Source organism: Helianthus annuus, chromosome 11, assembly GCF_002127325.2.
Source record: "Helianthus annuus cultivar XRQ/B chromosome 11, HanXRQr2.0-SUNRISE, whole genome shotgun sequence".
Classification (NCBI taxonomy): domain Eukaryota; kingdom Viridiplantae; phylum Streptophyta; class Magnoliopsida; order Asterales; family Asteraceae; genus Helianthus; species Helianthus annuus.
In genome coordinates, this window is record NC_035443.2 from 178,836,677 (window position 1) to 178,860,104 (window position 23,428).

At 36.3% G+C, this 23,428-nt stretch overlaps 2 protein-coding genes across 2 annotated transcripts; one reads left to right on the forward strand and one right to left on the reverse strand.

Annotated features, from left to right (window-relative positions):
• Nucleotides 1-16,313: 16,313 nt before the first annotated feature.
• LOC110891250 (L-type lectin-domain containing receptor kinase VIII.1) lies at nucleotides 16,314-18,661 on the forward strand. Its single transcript, XM_022138943.2, has one exon. It carries the CDS (start codon nucleotides 16,380-16,382, stop codon nucleotides 18,495-18,497), a length of 2,118 nt encoding a protein of 705 aa, XP_021994635.1. The 5' UTR covers nucleotides 16,314-16,379; the 3' UTR covers nucleotides 18,498-18,661.
• A 1,156-nt stretch (nucleotides 18,662-19,817) lies between these two features.
• LOC110891251 (lipid phosphate phosphatase gamma) lies at nucleotides 19,818-20,991 on the reverse strand. The gene has a single exon (XM_022138944.2). It carries the CDS (start codon nucleotides 20,853-20,855, stop codon nucleotides 20,187-20,189), a length of 669 nt encoding a protein of 222 aa, XP_021994636.1. The 5' UTR covers nucleotides 20,856-20,991; the 3' UTR covers nucleotides 19,818-20,186.
• Between the last annotated feature and the right edge of the window lie 2,437 nt (nucleotides 20,992-23,428).

The window sequence follows — 23,428 nt, forward strand, 5'->3', positions numbered from 1 at the left end:
TGGCCCTTGTGATGTATGTCATAGGGCTAAGCAGCATAGGGAACCCTTTCCTTTGAGTGAACACAAGAGTTATCAGTTGGGAGAACTGGTTCACTTAGATGTATGGGGTCCTTATAGGGTTGCTAGTAGAGAAGGTCACAAGTATTTCTTGACCATTGTTGATGACTATTCCCGAGCTGTCTGGGTTTGTCTTATGAAAGATAAAACTGAAGTTTTTGTTAATATAAGACATTTTGTTAACATTCTCAAAACTCAATTTAAACAAACAGTGAAATGTTTTAGAAGCGATAACGGTTCGGAGTTTGTAAACAATCAAATGAGTCAGTTTTGTAGTCAGTTGGGAATAGTTCATCAAACTTCGTGTGCCTATACCCCTCAACAAAATGGAATTGTTGAAAGAAAGCATAGGCATTTGTTGAATGTTACTAGAGCTTTACTATTCCAAAGTAATTTGCCTGTTAGGTTTTGGCATGAATGTGTTTTAACTGCTGCCTATCTTATTAATAGGACTCCATCCTCCGTACTTGCTGGAAAGACACCGTATGAATTAGTTTATAAGTTTAAACCCTTCTTGAATCATCTTAAAGTGTTTGGGTGCTTGTGTTTTCATACTGTTTTAAATGAATCTGATAAATTGAATAGTAGAGCAGAAAAATGTGTTTTTATAGGATATTCACTTGAAAAAAAAGGGTATAAACTGTTTAGTCTTGATTCAAGGTCTATTATTTTTTCAAGGGATGTGAAGTTTTATGAAACAATCTTTCCTTTTAAGGAACAATCTGTTTTTAACAATTATAATTCAAATCCTATTAAAGACATTAATGCTCTCAATTTTTTTGACGCTTATGAAAATTCAGAGCCCAAACTTTTTCAAACTGTGGAGGATCCCTATGATGAAAGAAGGGGTCAAGGTGAGACTGATGTGAGAACACCAGGAGTTCAGCAATCAGCGAGTCTTGATACCTCTAATGTTGAGACTAGTACTCAGCAGTCTGATGAGGTTCGAGAGTCGTCTGATAGGGCAGAACCGGTGAGTATCACAGATGAAGTCCGAGTTCCTTCTGAGGGTGACACAATGGGCTCTGAGACACTTATTGTTCCTAGGAGGTCCACTAGGACTTCTAGTTTACCAAAGAATTTAAATGATTTTGTTCTAGAAGGGAAAGTTAAGTATGGGATTGAACGAGTTGTTAATTTTTCTAAACTTACATGTGATAATAAATGTTTTGCCTCTGTTCTTTCTAAAGCTGTTGAACCCAAGAACTTTAACGAGGCTGTTAGAGATCCCAATTGGGTTTCTGCAATGAATGATGAAATTCAAGCTTTGCATAGAAATCACACTTGGGATATTGTTGACAGACCTAAAAATAGAAGTATTGTAGGCTGTAAATGGATTTATAAAATTAAGTATAAATCTAATGGAGAAATAGAAAGATTTAAGGCAAGGCTTGTTGCTAAAGGGTTTAGCCAAAAGGAGGGAATTGATTATGAAGAAACTTTCTCTCCTGTGGTTAAACTGGTAACTGTTAGATGTATTATCGCATTGGCTGTTCAAAACAATTGGAACTTGTATCAATTAGACGTTAATAATGCTTTTTTATATGGTGATCTAAATGAAGAAGTTTATATGTCATTACCCGAAGGTTATCAGTCTAATGATTTGTCCAAAGTGTGTAAACTTAATAAGTCCTTGTATGGACTTAAGCAAGCTCCTAGAATGTGGAATGAAAAATTGGTTAGTGTTTTACTTAGCATTGACTTTATACAAAGCAAGTGTGATAATTCGTTGTTTATTAAAAGTAAAAATGGTATCTTTGTTGTTTTACTTGTATATGTAGATGATATTGTTGTTACAGGTAATTCATTCATTGACTGAGATAGAAAATATTAAGCAAAGTTTAAAAACGAAATTTTTGATCAAAGATCTTGGTGTGTTGCAATATTTTTTAGGCATAGAAGTATTGTCTTGTGATGATGGTATATGTATATCACAAAGGAAATATTGTACTGATCTTTTGTCGGAATACGGTATGTTAGGTTGTAAGCCTGTTAATATACCAATTGATCAAAGTCATGTGGTTAATAATTTGCTTAACATTAATTCTGGTCCTTTAAAAAATATTACTGGTTATCAACAGTTGGTAGGTAAATTAATCTATTTGTCCCATACTCGACCTGATATCTCATATGCAGTACATGTTCTTAGTCAGTTTATGCACAGTCCTACTGAAGGACATTTGAAACTTGCTTTTCACTTATTGAGATATCTTAAATCTGCCCCAGGGAAAGGTATTTTGTTTAGTAAGAGTAGTTCGTTTAATCTGTACGGTTTTGCTGATTCTGACTGGGCCAAGTGTCTAGTTACTCGAAAGTCAGTTACAGGTTTTTGTATTTTCTTGGGTAATTGTTTAGTATCTTGGAAAAGTAAGAAACAAAGTACAGTGTCAAGGTCTTCAGCTGAGGCTGAATACAGGTCGATGTGTGCTGCTGCATGTGAGTTAATTTGGTTGAAAAATTTGTTGGGAGAGTTACAAATTAATATTGATATACCTATCAACTTGTATTGTGATAATAATGCTGCTATGTCTATAGCAGCAAATCCAGTTTTTCACGATAGGACCAAACATTTTGAACTGGATTTATTTTTCTTAAGAGATTTAATTTCGAAAGGTGTTTTGAAATGTGTTGGTATTGAGTCCGCTAATCAAGTTGCAGACATATTTACTAAAGGAGTGTTAGTCAAGATACATCAAGTTCTTTGTAAGAAATTGAAACTTTTTGATCTGTTTAACTAATAGAATTGTGGGGGGGTGTAAAAAATAATACATCATACATCACTTGTACATTTTTTCTCTTTTGCAATTCTATTTAATTTAATTTTTGTTTTCTTTTGTTTCATGTATCCTGGGCTACATATTTGGAGATGGGCTTGGCTTGTATATCTGGACCTGGGCTACATATTTGGAGATGGGCTTGCTTATTGGACTATAGCCTGATGTTTAGAAGGTTCCGGAGATTACTCTTGTTCGTTGCATCTGGATGTGTACAAAAGGCATCTCGAGGATTGTGAAGACTTACTTGACATCACTTTACATCTTTGTTCATCAGTATACTCTCTCTCTCTCAGGCGATTTAGGGTTTGTAAGAGAATAACACCAATTCTCTTTTCTTTGATTCCTGTGTATTGTCTATACAGATTATCATGTTGATAATCTGTTTGTGAGGAGTATTGTGAGAGTTTGTTCGTTATAAGTCATTGTATTTCAGATTTGTTCATGTATTTCTGTTCTTGATACCTGTTATTGTGACACATACGCACACAGTATGACACCTAGTGCGACTAACATGATAATTGCAGAATAAAAGTCAAAATCAATAACTCCACAGAAAGTCAAAGCAATATATGCCTATTTATCTAATGAAATTATGGTTACCGTTGGCTTTTTTACTTTTATTTATAATTAGATTCTAGGGTAAATTACTTTTTGAGTCATGTGTTTTATGTGTTTTAACTAGTTGAGTCCAAAAACAAAAAGTTTAACGACCTGAGTCCCTATAAGCATTTTCTTTAACCATTTGAGTCCAAATTTCTAACACTGTTAGAATTTTTTGGTTAAATGTTGTTAAATGACCAAATTACCCCTATAATTAAAAAATAAATAAAAACTAATTTATTTTTAATTTTCTATTTCTCCTTCTCTCTTATAAACACCATGTCTCTACATTTCTCTCTGTCTCTCCCATCTTTCCTTCTCTATCTCTATAAACCTAAATCACCTCCATCCCACCACCACACCTCCACCATTAACACCACCATCGCCACTTCACCTCCACAGTCACCACCACCATTACACCATCACCACCACAACACCTACCACCGCTACACCTCCACCATTACGATCATCACCACTGCACCTCCATCAACACCACCACACCAGATCGGGAGCGAGAGAGGGATAAGAGATGGTTGTCAGCGGCGGCAGACATGGGCGGAGGCCGTTCTGAGCTCCAACGTTTCGGTCAGCGGCTAGGGTTCGATTTCGACCATAGTAAGTTTGAGTTCCGACCACACCTGCAGGACGAATCAATCAAACGTGTGTGCATGCTGATTATTGTGAATACGTGCTCTGATCATAGTGTTGAATAGATGGACGTTGGGGTCGTTGACTTGGTGGAAGACTTTGACGGCGGAGGGAGTAAGACTTGAGTAATTTGGGAATGATGAAGGGGTCTTGGTGGAGATTGTGTTTGTAAATTAGGGCATGAAGTTGGGTTAAGTGGTGTGGGTTACTAGCTACTGCAACAAAAAACAGTTGTTATAATTTGCTTTGTATTTGGTTAGTAACTTACTTTGTTCCTTATAGAGCTTCAAATGGACCAAGTGTGTATCACGCACTCATTACAGAGCATATGCAGAGACCAAACTTGATAATCCGACGATGGTAGTGGGAGGCTGTGGTTAGGGGGTGTTTGGGTTAGCTTATTTTGGAGCAACTTATGACTTATTGACTTATAAAAGTTAATAAGTTATTTGTTGAGTGTTTGGGTTAGCTTATTTTGAAGAATTTTATGCCTTGAGAAGTCATTTTTGAGAAGTTAGAATTTCTAACTTCTCACTTTTGACTTATATAAGTTAATAAGTTAGTTTTGAGAAGGAATGCCAAACACCCACTTAGTGGTGGGACAGGGATGGTGGTAGATCTGAAATCAATTTGGGGGTTAGGGTTCATCGATGGTGAAGATGGAGGGTAAGAGGGGAAGTGATTTGTGTGTGCAGGTGTATTTATTTACTTTTTTTAATAATAAGGGTATTTTGGTTATTTAACAATATTTAACCAAAAAATTCTAACAATGTTAGAAATTTGGACTCAAATGGTTAAAGAAAATGCTTATAGGGACTCAGGTCGTTAAACTTTTTTGCTTTTGGACTCAAGTGGTTAAAACTCATAAAACACAGGGACTAAAAAAGTAATTTACCCTAGATTCTATTATACGGGTGAAGATTAAATAGGAAGTTTATTTTGGCTAGAAAGGATAGGAAGCAATAGAATTAGGACATGTGACAAAATTTAAAATAAAGAGAAAGGGTATTTTAGTCAATCCAATCCTTTTTTCTTCCTTCTTCTCCCCGGTAACTTCAAAACCCACCGTTTTCAAAACTCACCATCTTCAACCTTTTCTTCAGTTACTATCTCAATAATCACTATATTATAGTGCGATTTTCGTTATCAATCAATTATTCAAACACCCGATCAACGTGTTCTTCAGCTTTTTTTTTTTTTTAAGAAAACCCAGTTTAATTTCATTCAAAATCTCATTTTTTTCCCGTGATTTTAAAGATAATCACTCGATGTCTTTGATTGAGTCACGTATGAGAATCAGGCTGTTAAGTGTGAAATCTCCAAACATTTGCCATGATTGAAATGTACTAGTCTAGATTGAGATCTCTTGGTTATTTGATGACTCAAATATTACAATATTCCAAGTAGCTTCTATTATTCAAATTTCGTCAATCGTTAAAGAAATCGGCTTCGATCCATGTAAGAAATTCTTTAATTTCATTTTTACGATCTGGGTTTTTGATTTAGTCATTGCGTTTTACGATCTTGGCGGGGGTCCGGGGGCAGCGCCCCTAGTAGCAGGGTCCAAGGGGCGGCTAGAAATTTTTTTTCGATTAAATTGCTTTAATAAAAATGCATGAGAAAATTTAATTTTTTGTAAATTTTCCTCTGGAAAACTGTATTCGTAGACAGTTTTTGCCTCTGTAAATTTACAGTTTTTAATTTTCTGTAAATTGTCGTGGTTTAATGCGTTTTAGAGAGAACACTTCATTTGGTGTTTTTATGTCATTGCATTTTAGAACTAAAACATTTTTATGTATTTTCTGGCCATTGCGTTTTAGAAAAACATATTGTTTGAAGTGTTTTTAGTCATTGCGTTTTAGGTAAAACATATTTTTAGGTGTTTTTAGTCCATTGCGGTTTAGAGGAGAACACTTTCTTTTGTTTTTTTAGGCCATTGCGTTTTAGAAATGAGACATTTTTAAGTGTTTTCTGACTATTGCGTTTTATAAATAAGACATTTCTTTGTGTTTTTTGTGCATTGCGTTTTAGGTAAAACACATTTTTATGTGTTTTCAGTCCATTGCGTTTTAGAAAACAGACATTTTAAATGTTTTCTGGCCATTGCGTTTTAGAAATAAGACATTTGTTTATGTTTTTGGTGCATTGCGTTTTAGGTAAAATACATTTTTAGGTGTTTTCAGTCCATTGCGTTTTAGAGGAGAACACTTTCTTTTGTTTTTTTAGGCCATCGCGTTATAGAAATGAGACATTTTTAAGAGTTTTATGGCCATTGCGTTTTATAAATAAGACATTTTTTGTGTTTTTGGTGCATTGCGTTTTAGGTAAAACACATTTTTATGTGTTTTCAGTCCATTGCGTTTTGGAAAACAGACATTTTAAGTGTTTTCTGGCCATTGCGTTTTAGGAATAAGACATTTGTTTGTGTTTTTGGTGCATTGCGTTTTAGGTAAAACACATTTTTATGTGTTTTCAGTCCATTGCGTTTTAGAAACTATACTTTCTTTTGTGTTTTTAGGCTATTGCGTTTTAGAAATAAGACATTTCTTTGTGTTTTTTGTGCATTGCGTTTTAGAAAATTGTCATTTTTATGTTTTTTTTTCCATTGCGTTTTACGCAACTAGGTTTTTTCCATTCCGTTTTACGCAACTAAGTTTTCAAAAAAAAATCGAAAATATAGCAATAGTATACTCGTTTTAAAGATAAAAAACGCTCGTTTTTTTTTTTGTGTAATTTTATAAAAAAAAATAATGTCGTATGAAAGAGTTATTAACGTTTAAAAAATGGAGGGGAGTTGGATGAGAGAGAAACTATTGCCTTGGATTGACTAGAATGCCCTTAAACAAACTCACGCACCTTCTTTTTTCCCTTCAATTTTACTCATTAAATCTTAGCATTTGATTAAATAAATTGATGGTCAAGATTACTTCTTAGGCTTCCTACCAAAATAAACTTCCTGTTATATCCTAACCCTCTATTATATATTCATTAATGCATTCACTTTCCCTCTAACAACAAAAACCATGTCAGAGAATAGTGTTTCCCTGTCATGGGTTAGAATGGGTGACGGCCAATAATATCAGGCAGGTCTACCAAAATACAATTTTACCCCGTTTAGATTTACACTTTTGCTACTAGTTTTGTTTTTTCCCTCCTAGCTAAATTACAATTCTGTCATCAGTTTAAATTTACAGTTTTACCATAGTTTTAACAACAAAAACCATGTCAGGGAATAGTGTTTCCCTACCATTGGTTAAAAAACCATGTCAGAGAATAACGTTTCTCTGCCATTGGTTAAAATGGGCGGCGGCCAAGAATGTGAGGGAGGTCCGTTTCCTCGTCAAATTATGATTTTACCCCCGGTGTAAAATTATGGTCATGCGATCATTTTAGTTTTTCTTTTTTTGACAAAACTATGATAGTGTTTTGTTTTAATTGGTTGACTGGGTGTAATTTTTATTCGTGTCAGACGGCTGCCTGCCTGACACACCCTCATTTGTCCTGAAAAAATACAATTTTTCCCTCAGTAAAATTATAGTATTTCCATCGTTTTTTTAAGCAAAAATATGTTAATTCTTGTTTTAATTGGTTGACTCGATGTAATTTTTTAAGCTCATATTATGAGTAGTATGTACCCGTAATCGAAACACAGACATACATGTTACGAGGAAGAAATATTCAAATTAGTGTCCCGCAACACGGGCGGGGCAAAAACTAGTTTAATATAAAAGTCATGGATAATAGTTCTTATAAATTAATCATTTATTTATGGTAATAAAAACCAATTTTCTAGTAAAATAGTTAAAATATAGAAAATAAATAACATACTAGTAATCTATCTATCTTCTATCTAGTAAATAAATAAATACAAAGTTGAACACGTGTTATCAGCATATCCCACCTCACTATTTTTTTCCCGCTCAAATCTCTCGAGGGTTGCGAACGAACACGAACACAGTGATGTTCATGTTCGTTCGTTAACGAAATAATGTGTTCACAAACGGTTAATAAACAATTACCGAATGATACTTTTTTTATGTTCGTTCATTACAGAAATAGACGTGTTCATGATATGACATCTAACGTCAGCTAACAAGAGTAATATATCTATATCTATACTATCTATACTTATCTATACTTACTATATAATACATACTAGTGATTTTCCTCCGCACTTTGCGGCGGGAATTCGGTTGGTATTTGTTGGGTTCGTTACGATACCGACACTCACTATAGTAATCAAAAGAGAAAACCCTACAGTGATCGAAAACAATAAAAACGAACATTGATATCGGTACCGATGTTGTTCAGTTGATATCGGTTTGGTTGGTTCGCGTTCTATGTTTATTTTTTTCAACATTGACATATAAACTTTATTGAAAACGGCCATTGTGTCACTATCGTACAAAACCGAAATGTAAACGACTGAACATCTCTATCTGTGCATGTATTTTTTTTATTTTTTTCGCTTTCAATATGCTAAGATCGTATTGCCACCATCTCGTACCGAACCAAACAACATCGGTGTTGGTATGTATTCATTTTTATAGTTTCTTATCTGATAACAAATATCGTGCCGCTACCGCAGTGAACCGAATCAAAACCGAATGAACAACATCGGTTCACAACTGGTATTTATTTTTATTTTTATCGTTTTTTTCTTTCAATAAAATGACATCGTATGGTTAGCTACCATACTAAAAAAACATTTGTACTGATGCTTGTATTCATTTTTATGGTTTCCGGTTACAAAAGTTTATCATTTATATAATTTTGTCTATGACGATAAATGAATTTGTATCGGTACCAGTACCGTGAAAATTTGAACCGACTGATACCGTTTGTACAACATCGGTATTGGTACCGGTGTTTGTTTTATCTTTTTTGGTCGAGGTAAAACACGTGTTTATTGATATACCGAGTGCATCAATCGTACCTGTAATGAAACGAACCAAACTGGTACGGATCCAATGCCCACAATAGCGTACCATCACAACCCACATGAATCGTACATGTACTTTAATGAACCAAACCGATACCGATCTAATACCCACAATAATGTACCATCACAATACACGGGTAAATAACTTGGAATGTTAAATAAGAAAATAAATATAGACGCAGGTTTTGAAACTTTTTTAAGTTAATAAACGTATGTTATTGCCAAGACTCCAAATGAGCAAACTGAACGGTAAAAAAATACTACTAATAAAAATATAAACACCTAAGAATGATCAATTACTATTACTATGTATTACTAAAAAAACAAAAATAATAATAAATAAAATAATGACAAAAGAAAAAAAAATCAAATACTTTAAAAATTATGCTTATTATTATTATACCTACTGTTCATCACCACTTTATATATTCATATAGATAATAATAATAATAATTAGATGGACAAGAATGTAATTTCATATTTGACTTTGTAATAATATTGGGTCATTAATCAATGATGTAGAATTGAAATTAATGAAGTTGAGTTATTAATTATGTTAGGATATTAACTTAATAAGAATAATAAATTATTTATTTGATTTATAAACCATATATCTTGAAACCGGCAAAGAATTTCACTTTGATCAAATATAACCATACCATTTTAAATCGTTTCATTGTTTATCATGAATTAACTTTGGAAAATGACAATGATAATTGCTAGTAGGGTTGTAAACGAGCCGAGCTGGCTCGTTAACAACCGAGCCAATTTCGAGCCGAGCTTTCTTCGAGCTTTTTTCGAGCGAGCTGCGAGCCACGAGTTTTTTGAACACCCCTAATTGCTAGATCAATTGCCATCATGAGATAAATAATTATATTTGATAAAATATATCCATACCGTTTAAAATCGTTTTCATTACTTAGGTTGTGTGTTACACAACGCTAAAGGGGGCGTGGCCCTACCATAGTGGCCGTGTGGACAGTCACAATGGGGCTTTTGTTGTGGGCGCGGGACAACTCCGTAAGGCGAACTTCAAATAGGGGGGGGGGGGGGATGAAATTCAAAGAAAAACAACATTTGCGTTCTTCTTCCATGAAACCGGCAAAGAATTTCACTTTGATAAAATATAATCCATACCATTTTAAATCATTTCATTGTTTATCATGAATTAACTTTGGAAGATGACAATGATAATTGCTAGTAGGGTTGTAAACGAGTCGAGCTAGCTCACGAGCTCTAAGCGATGTGGGACAAAAAAAAATGATGGATGTAAACCTTGTCGAGCCAGCTCACGAGCCGAGCCGAGCTGGCTCGTTAACAACCGAGCCAATTTCGAGCCGAGCTTTCTTCGAGCGAGGAGCCACGAGTTTTTTGAACACCCCAAATTGCTAGATCAATTGCAATCATGAGATAAATAATTATATTTGATAAAATACATCCATGCCAATTAAAATCGTTTTCATTTTGTGTGTTACACAACACTAAAGGGGGCGTGGCCCTGCCATAGTGGCCGTGTGGACAGCCACAACGGGACTCCGTAAGGCGAACTACGAGCGTGGGGGCAAAAAGTGGTCGTTTGATTCCTAGAAAACTTTCTCCTTGGCGTGTTGACTGTCATAAAAAATATCGATTAAAAAGAAAGATGAAAGAAGAAATATTAGATCTGCTAAGACTCCAAACTTTTAAAACTATATTTCTATTTTTATTACTAAATTGATTCGATCAAGTTTAATTATGTATGTTTTAATATTTAGTTTCTATTATTAATGTTCATCTATTTTGCTATAAGTTAATAATATTAATTACATTACATATTTAAAGTAATCTATCTATACTTTCTATAAAATGAGAAATCTAAGTGATATAAGAAAAGCTGATGTGTCAGCTTGAGAGCATGTCCAACAAGGCTTTTCTTATATCATCTGCGATGAGGTGGCAGCGATAGAGGAAGCATAGTGACATCATAATTTCAAAGATCTGCCATCCAAACTACTGCCCCGACTTTTAATTTAAAAGGTGTGGTTCACATTCAATTATGAAACCGCTGATGTTCATTGAAATTTCAAACGACTGATGCTCATTCAAATGTGAGGGTAATTTGAAATTTAAAACTTCATAGGGATATATAATTTGTATTTAATATCATCAGAGCTTCAATTCTTCTCTCCCTCAAATATAAATTCAAACCCAAATTTAAAGTCGATGATAATTTCAAAAACCCATTTCAATCTCTCTATCTACTCTCTCTCAACTCTCTATTTCTAAAACTGTAGATATAGAGAAGAGGATGAAGACGAGAGAGGCGTTGCATTTATCATCGATTTCAATGGTAGTTTAAAAATAGATATTTTTTGATATTTTTTGATTTTTTTCTTTTATCATGAACTGAAAGTTTGTATGCTAAATGTTCTTCAGGTAGATCTTGTTGGATTTGTTATTTGGTGTTGAAGTCTTGGGTTCGTTGGTCGAGCTTCCGAATGTGATCAAGGTTATAAAATGGATCTCAACTTTATTGATGAAGAGGTAATGTCTGTGTGTGTTTAAAATAAATCATGATTCTATGAAGTTTGATTGATATGTTTGTAGCTTTTGATTATGATATTTTCTGATTTTTTCTTTTTATCATGAACTAAAAGTTTGTATGCTAAATGTTCTTCAGGTAGATCTTGCTGGATTTGTTATTTGGTGTTGAAGTCCTGAGTTCGTTGGCCAAGCTTCCGAATGTGATCAAGGTTATAAAATGATTTTATGAAATTTGTTTGATATGTTTGTAGCTTTTGATTTTGTCTTTGATTTGTATAGATTGTTTATTGTTTATTCAGATGCTTGCATTGGTGTATGAATGTTGTTAAAGAGGAAGCACTCATGTACCTAAGGCGTGATCAACCAAAGGAAAACCACTGCTCAGTAACAGCACTGCTCAACCAAAGCACTTATTGTTATTATATTATCATCTGTGGTTCGTGGTCTGTTAAAGCACTGCTCTTAAACATTCTCTGTTGAACTGCATCATCTGTTAGTCCATATGAAAGGTTCTCTTTGGCAGACCTTTTCTTGAACCGGAGCGGTATTTATTAGCAGATGTGCATCATGAGGCGTGTGTAAACAGATGTTTGAAATCCTCTGTTGAAGTGTATCACTGTTAAGTCACAGCAGATGTTAGCAATTTATAATGTGGAATGATCAGCAGATGTTATGTCTTGTAGACCTTTGTTTCAACAGGAGATGTTAGCCTTATGATACTTTTGATTATGATATTTTTTGATTTTTTCTTTTTATCATGAACTGAAAGTTTGTATGCTAAATGTTCTTCAGGTGGATCTTGCTGGATTTGTTATTTGGTGTTGAAGTCTTGAGTTCGTTGGCCAAGCTTCCGAATGTGATCAAGGTTATAAAATGATTTTATGAAATTTGTTTGATATGTTTGTAGCTTTTGATTATGATATTTTTTGATTTTTTTCTTTTTATCATGACAGATGAGAGTTTGTATGCTAAATGTTCTTCAGATAGATCTTGCTGGATTTGTTATTTGGTGTTGAAGTCCTGAGTTCGTTGGCCAAGCTTCCGAATGTGATCAAGGTTATAAAATGATTTTATGAAATTTGTTTGATATGTTTGTAGCTTTTGATTTTGTCTTTGATTTGTATAGATTGTTTATTGTTTATTCAGATGCTTGCATTGGTGTATGAATGATGTTAAAGAGGAAGCACTTATGTACCTAAGGCCTGATCAACCAAAGGAAAACCACTGCTCAGTAACAGCACTGCTCAACCAAAGCACTTATTGTTATTATATTATCATCTGTTGATCGTGGTCTGTTAAAGCACTGCTCTTAAACATTCTCTGTTGAACTGCATCATCTGTTAGTCCATAGGAGAGGTTCTCTTTGACAGAGCTTTTCTTGAACCGGAGCGGTATTTATTAGCAGATGTTCATCATGAGGCGTGTGTAAACAGATGTTTGAAATCCTCTGTTGAAGTGTATCACTGTTAAGTCACAGCAGATGTTAGCAATTTATACTGTGGAATGATCAGCAGATGTTATGTTTTGTAGACCTTTGTTTCAACAGCAGATGTTAGCCTTGTGATACTTTTGTATTAGCAGAGGTTGTTTTATCAGCAGAGATTATTTACTGTAACAGTCTTTGTGTTTATTAGCAGAGGTTGTTTTATCAGCAGAAGTTATTTGCTATAATAGTGTTTGTGTTTATTAGCAGAGGTTGATATGTCTCTATTAGAGGTGGCAGTTTCAACCGGTTTGGGAATAAAGGGGTCGATGTGGGTTAAGTTTTTCTCAAATGGGTCAATGGGTCCATATTACAAATGAGCCTAAAAAGGTGACACGACAAACGGTTAAGTGTAATTTTATGCGTACAACTTAATAAATATTTTTTTTAAATGAATGAGGCCAGTGTAGGATTGTTAAGTGGGCCATGTCCGCAAGGTCGAACCCGGCTTAAACCTGAATATGACACAGACGTGAAAACTTTGATTGACACATGAACCTGAACACGATACGAATTTCTTGGGTTGATATAAATGCAAAACTTTTAAAGTTTATACAAATAAATGGGTCAACCTATGTATAACCCAATAGATTGATCCTAACACGAACCACTTAGCTGAACGTTTTGGACCTGAAACGGACGCGGACCCATTTAGACTAAACATAAACCTGCACATGTCATGTTAGAATTTTACACCTCTAGGCTGGTAGTTTTTTTTGGTAATCATACTTGATAATGCTATGGCATGTTAGATTTCTGTGCACCTTTTCTAACTTTTTATAGCCTAAATATTATGAAACAGATCGTGAACAGGACTGTTAGGCTCAAGTTGGCCATTGGAACATGATAAGCAAGGTAATTCCCTATTATATAGTTTGTTTTCTTTAGATGTTCACATTCCTTTAGGTTGCAGGACTGTTATTGCTTTTGTGTTGCATATGATCGCGTCAATACAATTGGAGATGTGTATCCGCTTTAGGTTGCATCTATTTACAGTATGCAAATACGTCATCTGTATTTTTTTTTCACCGTTTATATTCTATTAGGGCTTTCACACTTGTGTGGGCTTAGGAGGTGAGAGGCAGACACCTGATTGGTACAAGGAGAAAGGGATTGAGGTATATTAATTCCTAGAATTTTGTAAAAAAAAGTCATTCCTAGAAAAAGACGATGAACTCTAACTCGAACATTAATTTATCATGGAAAATAGAAATATCGTAGCGGAAGTTGGTTGTTGAAAGTTTAGACTTGTAATTGTTTGTTGAATGTTATTTGTATAACATAGACCACAGTGAGTCTATCATTTTATCAATAGCCAGTGTTGATCCTAATGGTTGAAATTGATCCTATCCCAGCCAATTAAAGTTGGCACTTAAGCCAACATTTGGGAGTTATGCAATACGGTTTTAAAAAGCACCTGAGGCGCTCTTTTTCCACAAAGCGCAAAAAACGTGTTTTATTGGTTTTTTGAGGTCTGAGGAGCGCGCCTTATGTATTTTGGGTGTTTTTATGTTTTTTTAATGCATGAAAGCGTTGGATAATAGGTTTTTTGGCTTGTACAATTTATAAACTAATAGACGAGTATAATGATGTAAATTGTCGACTCCGCCGCAACGCGTGGGTTTTCCATTAGTGTATTCAAATGCTTATGCGATCATTAATACAATTTCATTTCCGGCACATATGAGTAAGAATACAATAATTTCTTATTTGAGAAAAAAGAATATAAGAAAGTTCCTTCAACCTAATTTTGTTACATTAAAAGCGTTAGAAGTTTATTAAAAATGCGCTTAGTTGTAAAATACCGATGTAAATATTTGTAATCTGAAAAGATGAAACTAGCATGTTTCTAATGCTAGACATTATCCAAACCAAAGTAAGGCAACCGGTTTGCCCAGTTAGAAATCCAAAAGGTCCATGTTCGATTTGTCAGTTTAATGGTTCGGTCCTATTTGGAACTCGGAACCGGGTAACAGTTAAATCCACAAGAAAAACAATAAAAAAATAACCAACCGAACATAAACCGTCAAGTGGTCCAACTTAGTTTATCATTCTTTGACCATGTCTAAACTTAAATCACATTTGCTTAAGACCACCAGTAGTGGTTGCCTAAAGGGGCGTTTTTCATGCTCAATCTCGCCCCCTAGCTACTACGGCATGGGCGTGTTTGGCATTTTTTTGTTGGGGAGTTTTATAAATCACGCCGGTGGGGGAGATCTTTCCAATCATATTTGAGTTTCCATTTTTTTGGCCAATAAGATTTTTTAAAGTTTTTTTTTTATTTTAATACAAACATAGTGCCTCACAATCCCTACTACACCCATTTTAGAAAATACCCCATAATGCCCCATTGCTGACTGGGCTGCCACATGACGCAAAACGCCCACGGATGAATCTTGCCCACTACGCATGGTTTAAGAGTAAATTGTTATTTTAGTCCCCAACATTTGACTAAAATTGTCACTTTAGTTCAAATAGTTTTTTTCTTGTTATTTTAGTTCAAAAAGTTTTCTTTTCTGCCATTTTAATCCCTGACTTTTGTCATTTTCATCGACCACCACCACCACCTCCCACCACCCATCACATCACAACCTTCTAACATTGCCACCACCTGCCTGCACCGTCACCACCCACCCACCCCACCACCACCACCATCACCGCCCACCATTTCCACCACCACCGGCCACTTTTCCCCTCACCCACATCATCAACCAACACCGCAGCCATCATCGTAAAACCAACAACAACCGCCATCATCTTCGTAAACTGGCACAACACCATACCATCGCACCTGCAAAAAAGAAAGAAAAATATGGTTTAGCCAAAATTCACTTAAGTTAACTAATTTTTTTTAATGAAGTTAGTGGGTTGGATGAAAATGATAAAAGTCAGGGACTAAAATGGCAAAAAACAAAATTATTTGGACTAAAATAACAAGAAAAACGCTATTTGGACTAAAGTATAATTTTATTATTTGCCTAATAAAATATCATAATATGTAGGCGTGTAACAATATATCATCATATTATGTATCCGTTTGAAGCAAAATCATATTTCCTATTTTATTACATTACAAACATACATAAATACTAATACATTATTACACCAATATTAACGTTATCGAATATACTATTATATTGTTACATGACAATACGACAAGTAAAGTCACATTTTCATAATATAGAATTATAGATATAGAATCCTTCTTCACACCAAAAAAAATATGACCGTTAAGTCTGACAAGTCTCCACCACCTTGTCCCCCTTATTATACCCTTCTCTCTCATCTTCCAAACTTCCAAATTTACACCAAAATCTTCAATGGGATTTCCACAATTCTTTCAATAACCATGCCTTCATCATTTTCCGGTCTAAAAACCGGTTTATTTCTACCATACATTGTTTTGCTTATTTACTTTACCGGCTATGGGTTAGCCAGCACAATCTCATTCAACTTTCAGTCGCTTAATCTAAGCACGTTAAACCTGTTAGGAGATGCTCATTTGGTCAACACCAGTATTATGCTAACCCGTGATCTCGCCGTCCCAAACTCCGGAGCCGGAGGGGTTCTGTACAAGAACCCGGTCCGGTTCAGGAGATTGGGATCGAGAACGTTAGCGAGTTTTAGTACGTTCTTTACGTTTTCGATATCGAATTTGAATCCAGACTCGATTGGTGGCGGGTTGGCGTTTGTGATCTCGCCAGAGGATGAGGCGGTTGGGAAACCGGGCGGGTATTTGGGGATCCCGCCCGGTTCGATTGCGGTTGAGTTTGATACTTTGATGGATGTTGAGTTTAAGGATGTTAATGGGAATCATTTGGGTGTGGATTTGGGGTCGATGGAGTCGAAGGAAGTTGTCGATTTGGACTCGGTTAATGTCGATTTGAGAAGCGGTGACTCGGTGAACTCGTGGGTCGAGTTCAACGGGTCAACTCAGCAACTCAATGTCTCGGTTTCATACTCGAATGTGAAACCGAGCTCACCGGTTTTGTCGGTTAGATTGGATTTGAACAATTACTTGAACGAGTTCATGTTTGTCGGACTCACCGGGTCGACTCAGGGCTCCACCGAGGTCCACTCGGTGGAGTGGTGGACTTTCACCTCATCTTTTGATGATAATCCACCACACCCACCACCTCCCACTGCCACTTTCACCAACCCGGCGGCTGACTCGGTCGACTCGCCAACGTCATCACCGACCATGGCCCCGACCGAGTCAAACCCGGTTCCGAGTCACCGTTCTACACAAAAGAAGAGTAAATGTAATAACAAATTATGTGAACAAGGGGCAGGGGTGGTTGTGGGGGTGGTGACTGCAAGTGCATTTATTTTAGTGTTGTGTACAATCTTTTTATTATGGGTTTATTCTAAAAAATATAAAAAATCCAAAAAACCACAACCTTTTGCTAGTGAAGTTATAAAAGCCCCTAAAGAATTCTCATACAAAGAGCTTAAACAAGCTACTAAAAGTTTTGACCCGACCCGGGTAATCGGGCATGGGGCATTTGGGACTGTTTACAGGGGGGTGTTATCGGATTCCGGCGAGATTGTCGCCGTGAAGAAGTGTAGTCATAGCGGCGGTCAAGGGATGTCCGAGTTTCTATCGGAGTTGTCGATAATCGGAACTCTTCGACACCGGAATCTTGTGAGGTTACAAGGTTGGTGTCATGAGAAAGGGGAAATATTGTTGGTTTATGACTTGATGGCAAATGGGTCACTTGATAAAGCGCTTTTCGAGTCGCGAATCGTGCTGTCGTGGGTTCACCGTAGCAAGATCTTGATGGGTGTGGCGTCGGCTTTGGCTTATTTGCATCAAGAATGTGAGAATCAAGTTATTCATAGAGATGTGAAGACTAGTAACATTATGTTAGATGAAGGGTTCAATGCAAAATTAGGTGATTTCGGGTTGGCCCGAAGAATCGAGCATGACAAGTCACCGGATGCCACGGTGGCCGCAGGGACGATGGGGTACTTAGCGCCCGAATATTTGTTAACGGGCCGAGCGAGTGAGAAAACCGACGTTTTTAGCTTTGGTGCGGTGGTGTTAGAGGTGGCTACGGGGCGGCGCCCAATCGAAAAGGAAGCGACCGCGGCAAAAACAAGGGAGAATAGTAACTTGGTAGAGTGGGTATGGGGATTGCATAAGGAAGAGCGGTTGTTGACCGCGGCGGACCCAAGGTTGTGTGGGGAGTACGACGAGGCGGAGATGCGAAAAGTGTTGTTAATCGGGTTGGCGTGTTCGCACCCTGACCCGACGGTTCGACCCACCATGCGGACCGTGGTTCAGATGCTTGTGGGTGAGGCTAATGTGCCTGTGGTTACAAGGGCTAAACCAACTATAAGCTATAGCACTTCACATTTGCTATTGAATTTGCAAGATAGTGTGTCTGATTTGAATGGATTAGTTGCTATTTCAACCTCCTCATCGGAGCATAGCTACAATGAAGGTGGGTTGGACTTGGTTTGACCCGGTTGATCCGGGTCGGGTTATATAGGATTGAGTTAATGTAGACATATTATTTATTATTGATTGATTTGTTTATTTATTGTGTAATATAATTGATGTAAAGGACAATAATGAGAAGCATTGGGTATTGACTATAATTGATGTATTGGACATTTTTCCATTAAGTGCTTATGATATTTGGTTTTGAAATGGTAGTAAGTGATGCTTGAAATAATTAAGAAAAATTAATTTAAATTTAGCAAAGATAATGATCAATTGGCCGTACAATAACTTTTGGTTCATGATGTTGGGTGTAAACGAGGCAGGCTAAGCTCGAGCCTGGGTACGCTCAAGCCCAGTTCGTCATGTTTTTATGAAGCTCGAGTTTGGTTCGGTTCGGTTTGAGTCTACTTATTTGAGCTTGAGCTCGGCTCACATGTAAAACTCAAAGCTCGAGTTCGGCTCGAGCTAATTTGAGAACTTCAAACGGGCTAAAAATCCCGGCTCGAACTCGCTTCATTATCGTTTAAACGTGCCAAAGCTCGGCTCGCCAATGTCATCATTATTAGTATTATATTATTATATAAAAAAAAAACCTAAAATTTTGTTTGGGCTCGGAGCCTAAACGAGCTTTGTAGTTCGGGCTTGATAACTAAAGGAGCTCTCTTTCAGGCTCGGGCTCGTTAAACCTCGGCTCATTCAAGCTTTTAACCAAGCCGATAAAAGTAACTCTCGAGCCTCTGGGCTTGTTTACACCCCTAATCATGATCAAAGTGACTCTTAACTAAGTGCCAAAAGCTTTTAAAAAGTGAACAATATATGAAAAAGAAAGGCGAAAGGGAGGTGAGTGAACACCCTAACAACTTAAATGTTGACACATCAAATTCCATCTGTCCATTTCAACTGGTCCATGAGTCCAATTATATTACTTTTAAGAACTAAGAGGGAGGGGGGGGGGGGGGGGGGGGGGGGGGACTTGTCAGGACTACTATGTTCGTCAATCGTCACAATCAGACCATGCATCGATTGTTGCATATGTCAAGAACTCTTGGATGCAGGTATGGAGACAGATTTCAGGTCGGAGGGAGATTCTGAATACGGCGAGTGAAGATTCTGGTCACTTCTCCGACAAGAACTCCAGTAAGGAGGAAGAAAAAGGTAGCGTAGCCGATACAGTGCCCCTTAGGTTCTTGACAGGTTACATTGAGCTGCAGCCTGCAGGCAGCATGTCGGAATACATCTGCTAAAGTTGATAAAACAACTTCAAAATGACGATCGATCCACATTTCAAAGCACACCTAATGACGCGGAACAGATGCGATAAAACCTTAAGATACGTTCTAGCAAACGTTTAGAGAGAAAATTTATTAATATCAAACGATGTCATACACATTACAAACGAACCTTTATTTATAAGCTATTCTAAAGTAACTGAAACTCGACTACACTCTTATCTGAAATAAAATACTATAGCCGAAATATTAATTTCGGTCAACATAACCAACATCTAGACTTAATAATTAAGATAAATAATAAAATCAACAATCTAAAATAAAACTTAAATTATCACAAAACGGATCGCTTGTTTGAACCCCGTCACCTAACTATCTTATTCCGGTTTTCAAGTCGCAACAAACAATCGATAACCCTTATGACATCAATAAAACAATATGACCATACACATCTAAAGTTAAACTAACCATTCTCCATTCACTCGGACCGCTTATAAGACGGATGCCTCCTCGCCGCTCTAGCGTTCTCATACTCAAACTCCAACAAATTCGGTATATGCGAAGTATCCTTAATATAAAACCACCGCCCAATCGAACTCTCCTCAATCGCCAAAAACCGCTTCTTAATCTTCGCATTCACCACCCAAAACCACACAAAACCTAAAAACATCCCTAGACTCGCACCCGCACACACTTGACCGACGGTATGGTACCCCAAGTAAACACGAGACCACATGGTCAAAACAGCTAAAGGCCAGACAACAAAACAGGCAAAAGACATTTGTCTTTTTAATATCATATCATATCTTTGATAGGTTAACAATGTGAAATAAGTAGCGAAAAAGAACATGTAGTTTGAATGGCTGGAGGGCCAGCCGTGGGAGTCGCACATCTCGAGCATGATGCAGGTATCGGGTCGGGCTTGTTGGACGAAAAGTTTGATGGAGTCGCTGATGAATTGGGCGATTAAGAGGCCGAATGCGAAGAAGATGCCTTGGAGTTCACGGCGGAAGATGAAGTGGGAGACGAAACCGCCGAGGCTGATGAAGACGGGGATTAAGGAGATCCAGGCTAAGAAGTGGCCGATGTGGTCTCCGGTTTGGTAGCGAACGTGGGTTAGGGTTATGGCTCGTAATTGGGTTGACATTGGTGGTTAGGGTTTGTTGTTTTGGGATTGGGGATTTAGGTTTTTGACTAGTGGTGAATGGTGATGGTGATGGTGATGGGGATGGGGAATTGGTGGGTGGTTGGTTTGTTGGTTGAGGATATTTTATTTTAGTTTAGACATATGTTAACTAACTTGAGGGGTGTTTTGGTAAGTGGTAGTGGGATATTGTTGTTCACACATGAACCAATCAAAGGGTGTTTGGGCGTCGTTAATTGAAACCAAACTGAAACTGAATTGACGGAAAGTCGGTTTTCGGTTATATTATACGCTTATACAATTAGCAATTTTGGTTAGTTATGTCTTATTTGTTTAAAATTCAAACCATTTAGTTCATTTTACTCACACCCTTTCATTTTATACATAAGTGCCTCAAATGATACCACTCAAACTCAATTAACCGACACTTCTCCTCCCATATCATTTGCCACCTTTTCATTATATTATATTATATACAAAGATAATTACCAACTTGGATTACACAAAGTCGTTAGAATAGTTATCAAAAGAAAATATAATTACAAAATGAAGGCCGGTTTCTAATACGAAGGGGGTGTGACTTTAATTACTAAATAAACACGGCTTTCTAAATGGATCCAATCCATACATGCCATTATTTAAACGGCATGATCTAAGTCAACAAGAACATTAGTTTGTATTTATAATTGATAAATATAATGCCATTAAAATAACTCAAATCATGACGAGTTGACGACCCAACCATCCAAAATACATGCCCCATGAAATTAAATTAATCAATTAATTAAACAAGCTACATAGATAATTTCCGCATTATGATTATTCTCATATTACAAACCGGTACCACGGATTCCTACTCTCCAATTTCCCTCCTGCCCATATATCCCTTTCTAATTGCCCTCAGTCTCCCATCGTTAATGAAGAACAATCCTTCGGTTATGCTATCAAAGTTAATATTTCGCATTCTTTTCAATCGACTTAATCTGTTTTGTTTTTTTAATACGATTTTTCTATTTCCTCAGTGAATCGCTAAGATTTGTATTATTATTATTCTGTTTAAATGCTTAATATGCGTTGATATGTATAAAAAACTTCTTTATTATTCTGTTTAAATGCTTAATATGCGTTGATATACATAGAAAACTTCTTTTAATCTGAACGAAATGATTTTTCGGATGAATTGTTAAATACATTTACTAATGTGTGTTGATTTTTTTTTTTGTATTGCACTGTTTAAACGGCGATGATGTTGCTAGAAATTGTGTTTGATATGAAAAATGATTTTATATAAATCTGGTCTGGTCTGGTCTGGTATAGATCTGCTTTAAATTGATTTTTTTTTTATTTTGCTATTTAAACGACTAAGATATTGCTCTAAGTTGCACTTGATATCTAGAAAATTGTTTTTATCTAAACAAAAATGATATTCGTATGAATTCATTCTGTTACATTGTAGATATCTTGAAAATTGTTTTTGATCTAAACGAAATGATATTCATATGAATTCATTCTGTTATATTATAAAATGCAATGTTAAAACAGTGGTATTATGATGATACAACAACAGAAACAACAAGAACAACGCAAAATAGCGACAAAACAAGGCGACAAAATCTTATTTAACCCAAACCAAAAAAGTACCCCCCAAACCCTAGATCTTACAATCGTAAGATCAATACAAAGAGGAACGATACAACCAGTACTGATGATCATCCACTGATGATCATCTACAGCAGCAGTACAGAATCTCTCAAACAGATGAGAGAATACAGAAGATACAACCAAGATCGTTTATGAACAAACCCTAGATCTAACAAAGTGAAAAAGTGAAACTGAGTGAAAGTGAACGATCAAGGAGAGAGAAACTCCTTTTATATGCAGCTCAAAACTAAGTTCCATCTTGCACCATTAGATCAACAGCTTTTACAATATCAGTCCCTGAAATTACACATAACCACCTCCAAAATATCCAGCCCAACAACCTGAATAACAAACTAACAACCAGCGAATCTATTAGTAACAACTGGGCCTATCAGTAAGCCCAATATCACAAGATAAGCAACCCAAATGAATGAAAGCCCAAATACTTTCAACACTCCCCCTTCATTCAATTGGGTTTAAATAAATCCAACATTCCCAACTGACCACAAAAGTCTTTGTGTTGGGTAACACTTAAGCCCTTTGTAAAGATGTCAGCTAGTTGATTTTCAGTCTCAACTCTTTTAGTAACTATGAACCCATTTGACACTTTTTCTCTTAAAAAATACAAATCAATTTCAAAATGCTTTGTACGTTCATGAAACACGGGATTAGCAGCTATAGACATTGCTGCATTACTATCACAAAAAACCTGAATTGGCAATTTACATTGCACATTTAACTCACTCAGCACATTCACAATCCACACAAGTTCACACGTTGCTGAGCACATAGCACGGTATTCAGCCTCTCCAGTTGATCTTGACACAGTGGACTGTTTTTTACTTTTCCACGACACAAGATTTTTACCCAAAAAAACACAGTAACCAGTTACTGACTTACGAGTTTCCAAACACTTTGCCCAATCAGAGTCAGCA

Coding starts and splice junctions, on each gene's coding strand:
- LOC110891250 (XM_022138943.2), top strand. CDS start 16,380: ATGCCTTCATCATTTTCCGGTCTAAAAACCGGTTTATTTCTACCATAC.
- LOC110891251 (XM_022138944.2), bottom strand. CDS start 20,855: ATGTCAACCCAATTACGAGCCATAACCCTAACCCACGTTCGCTACCAA.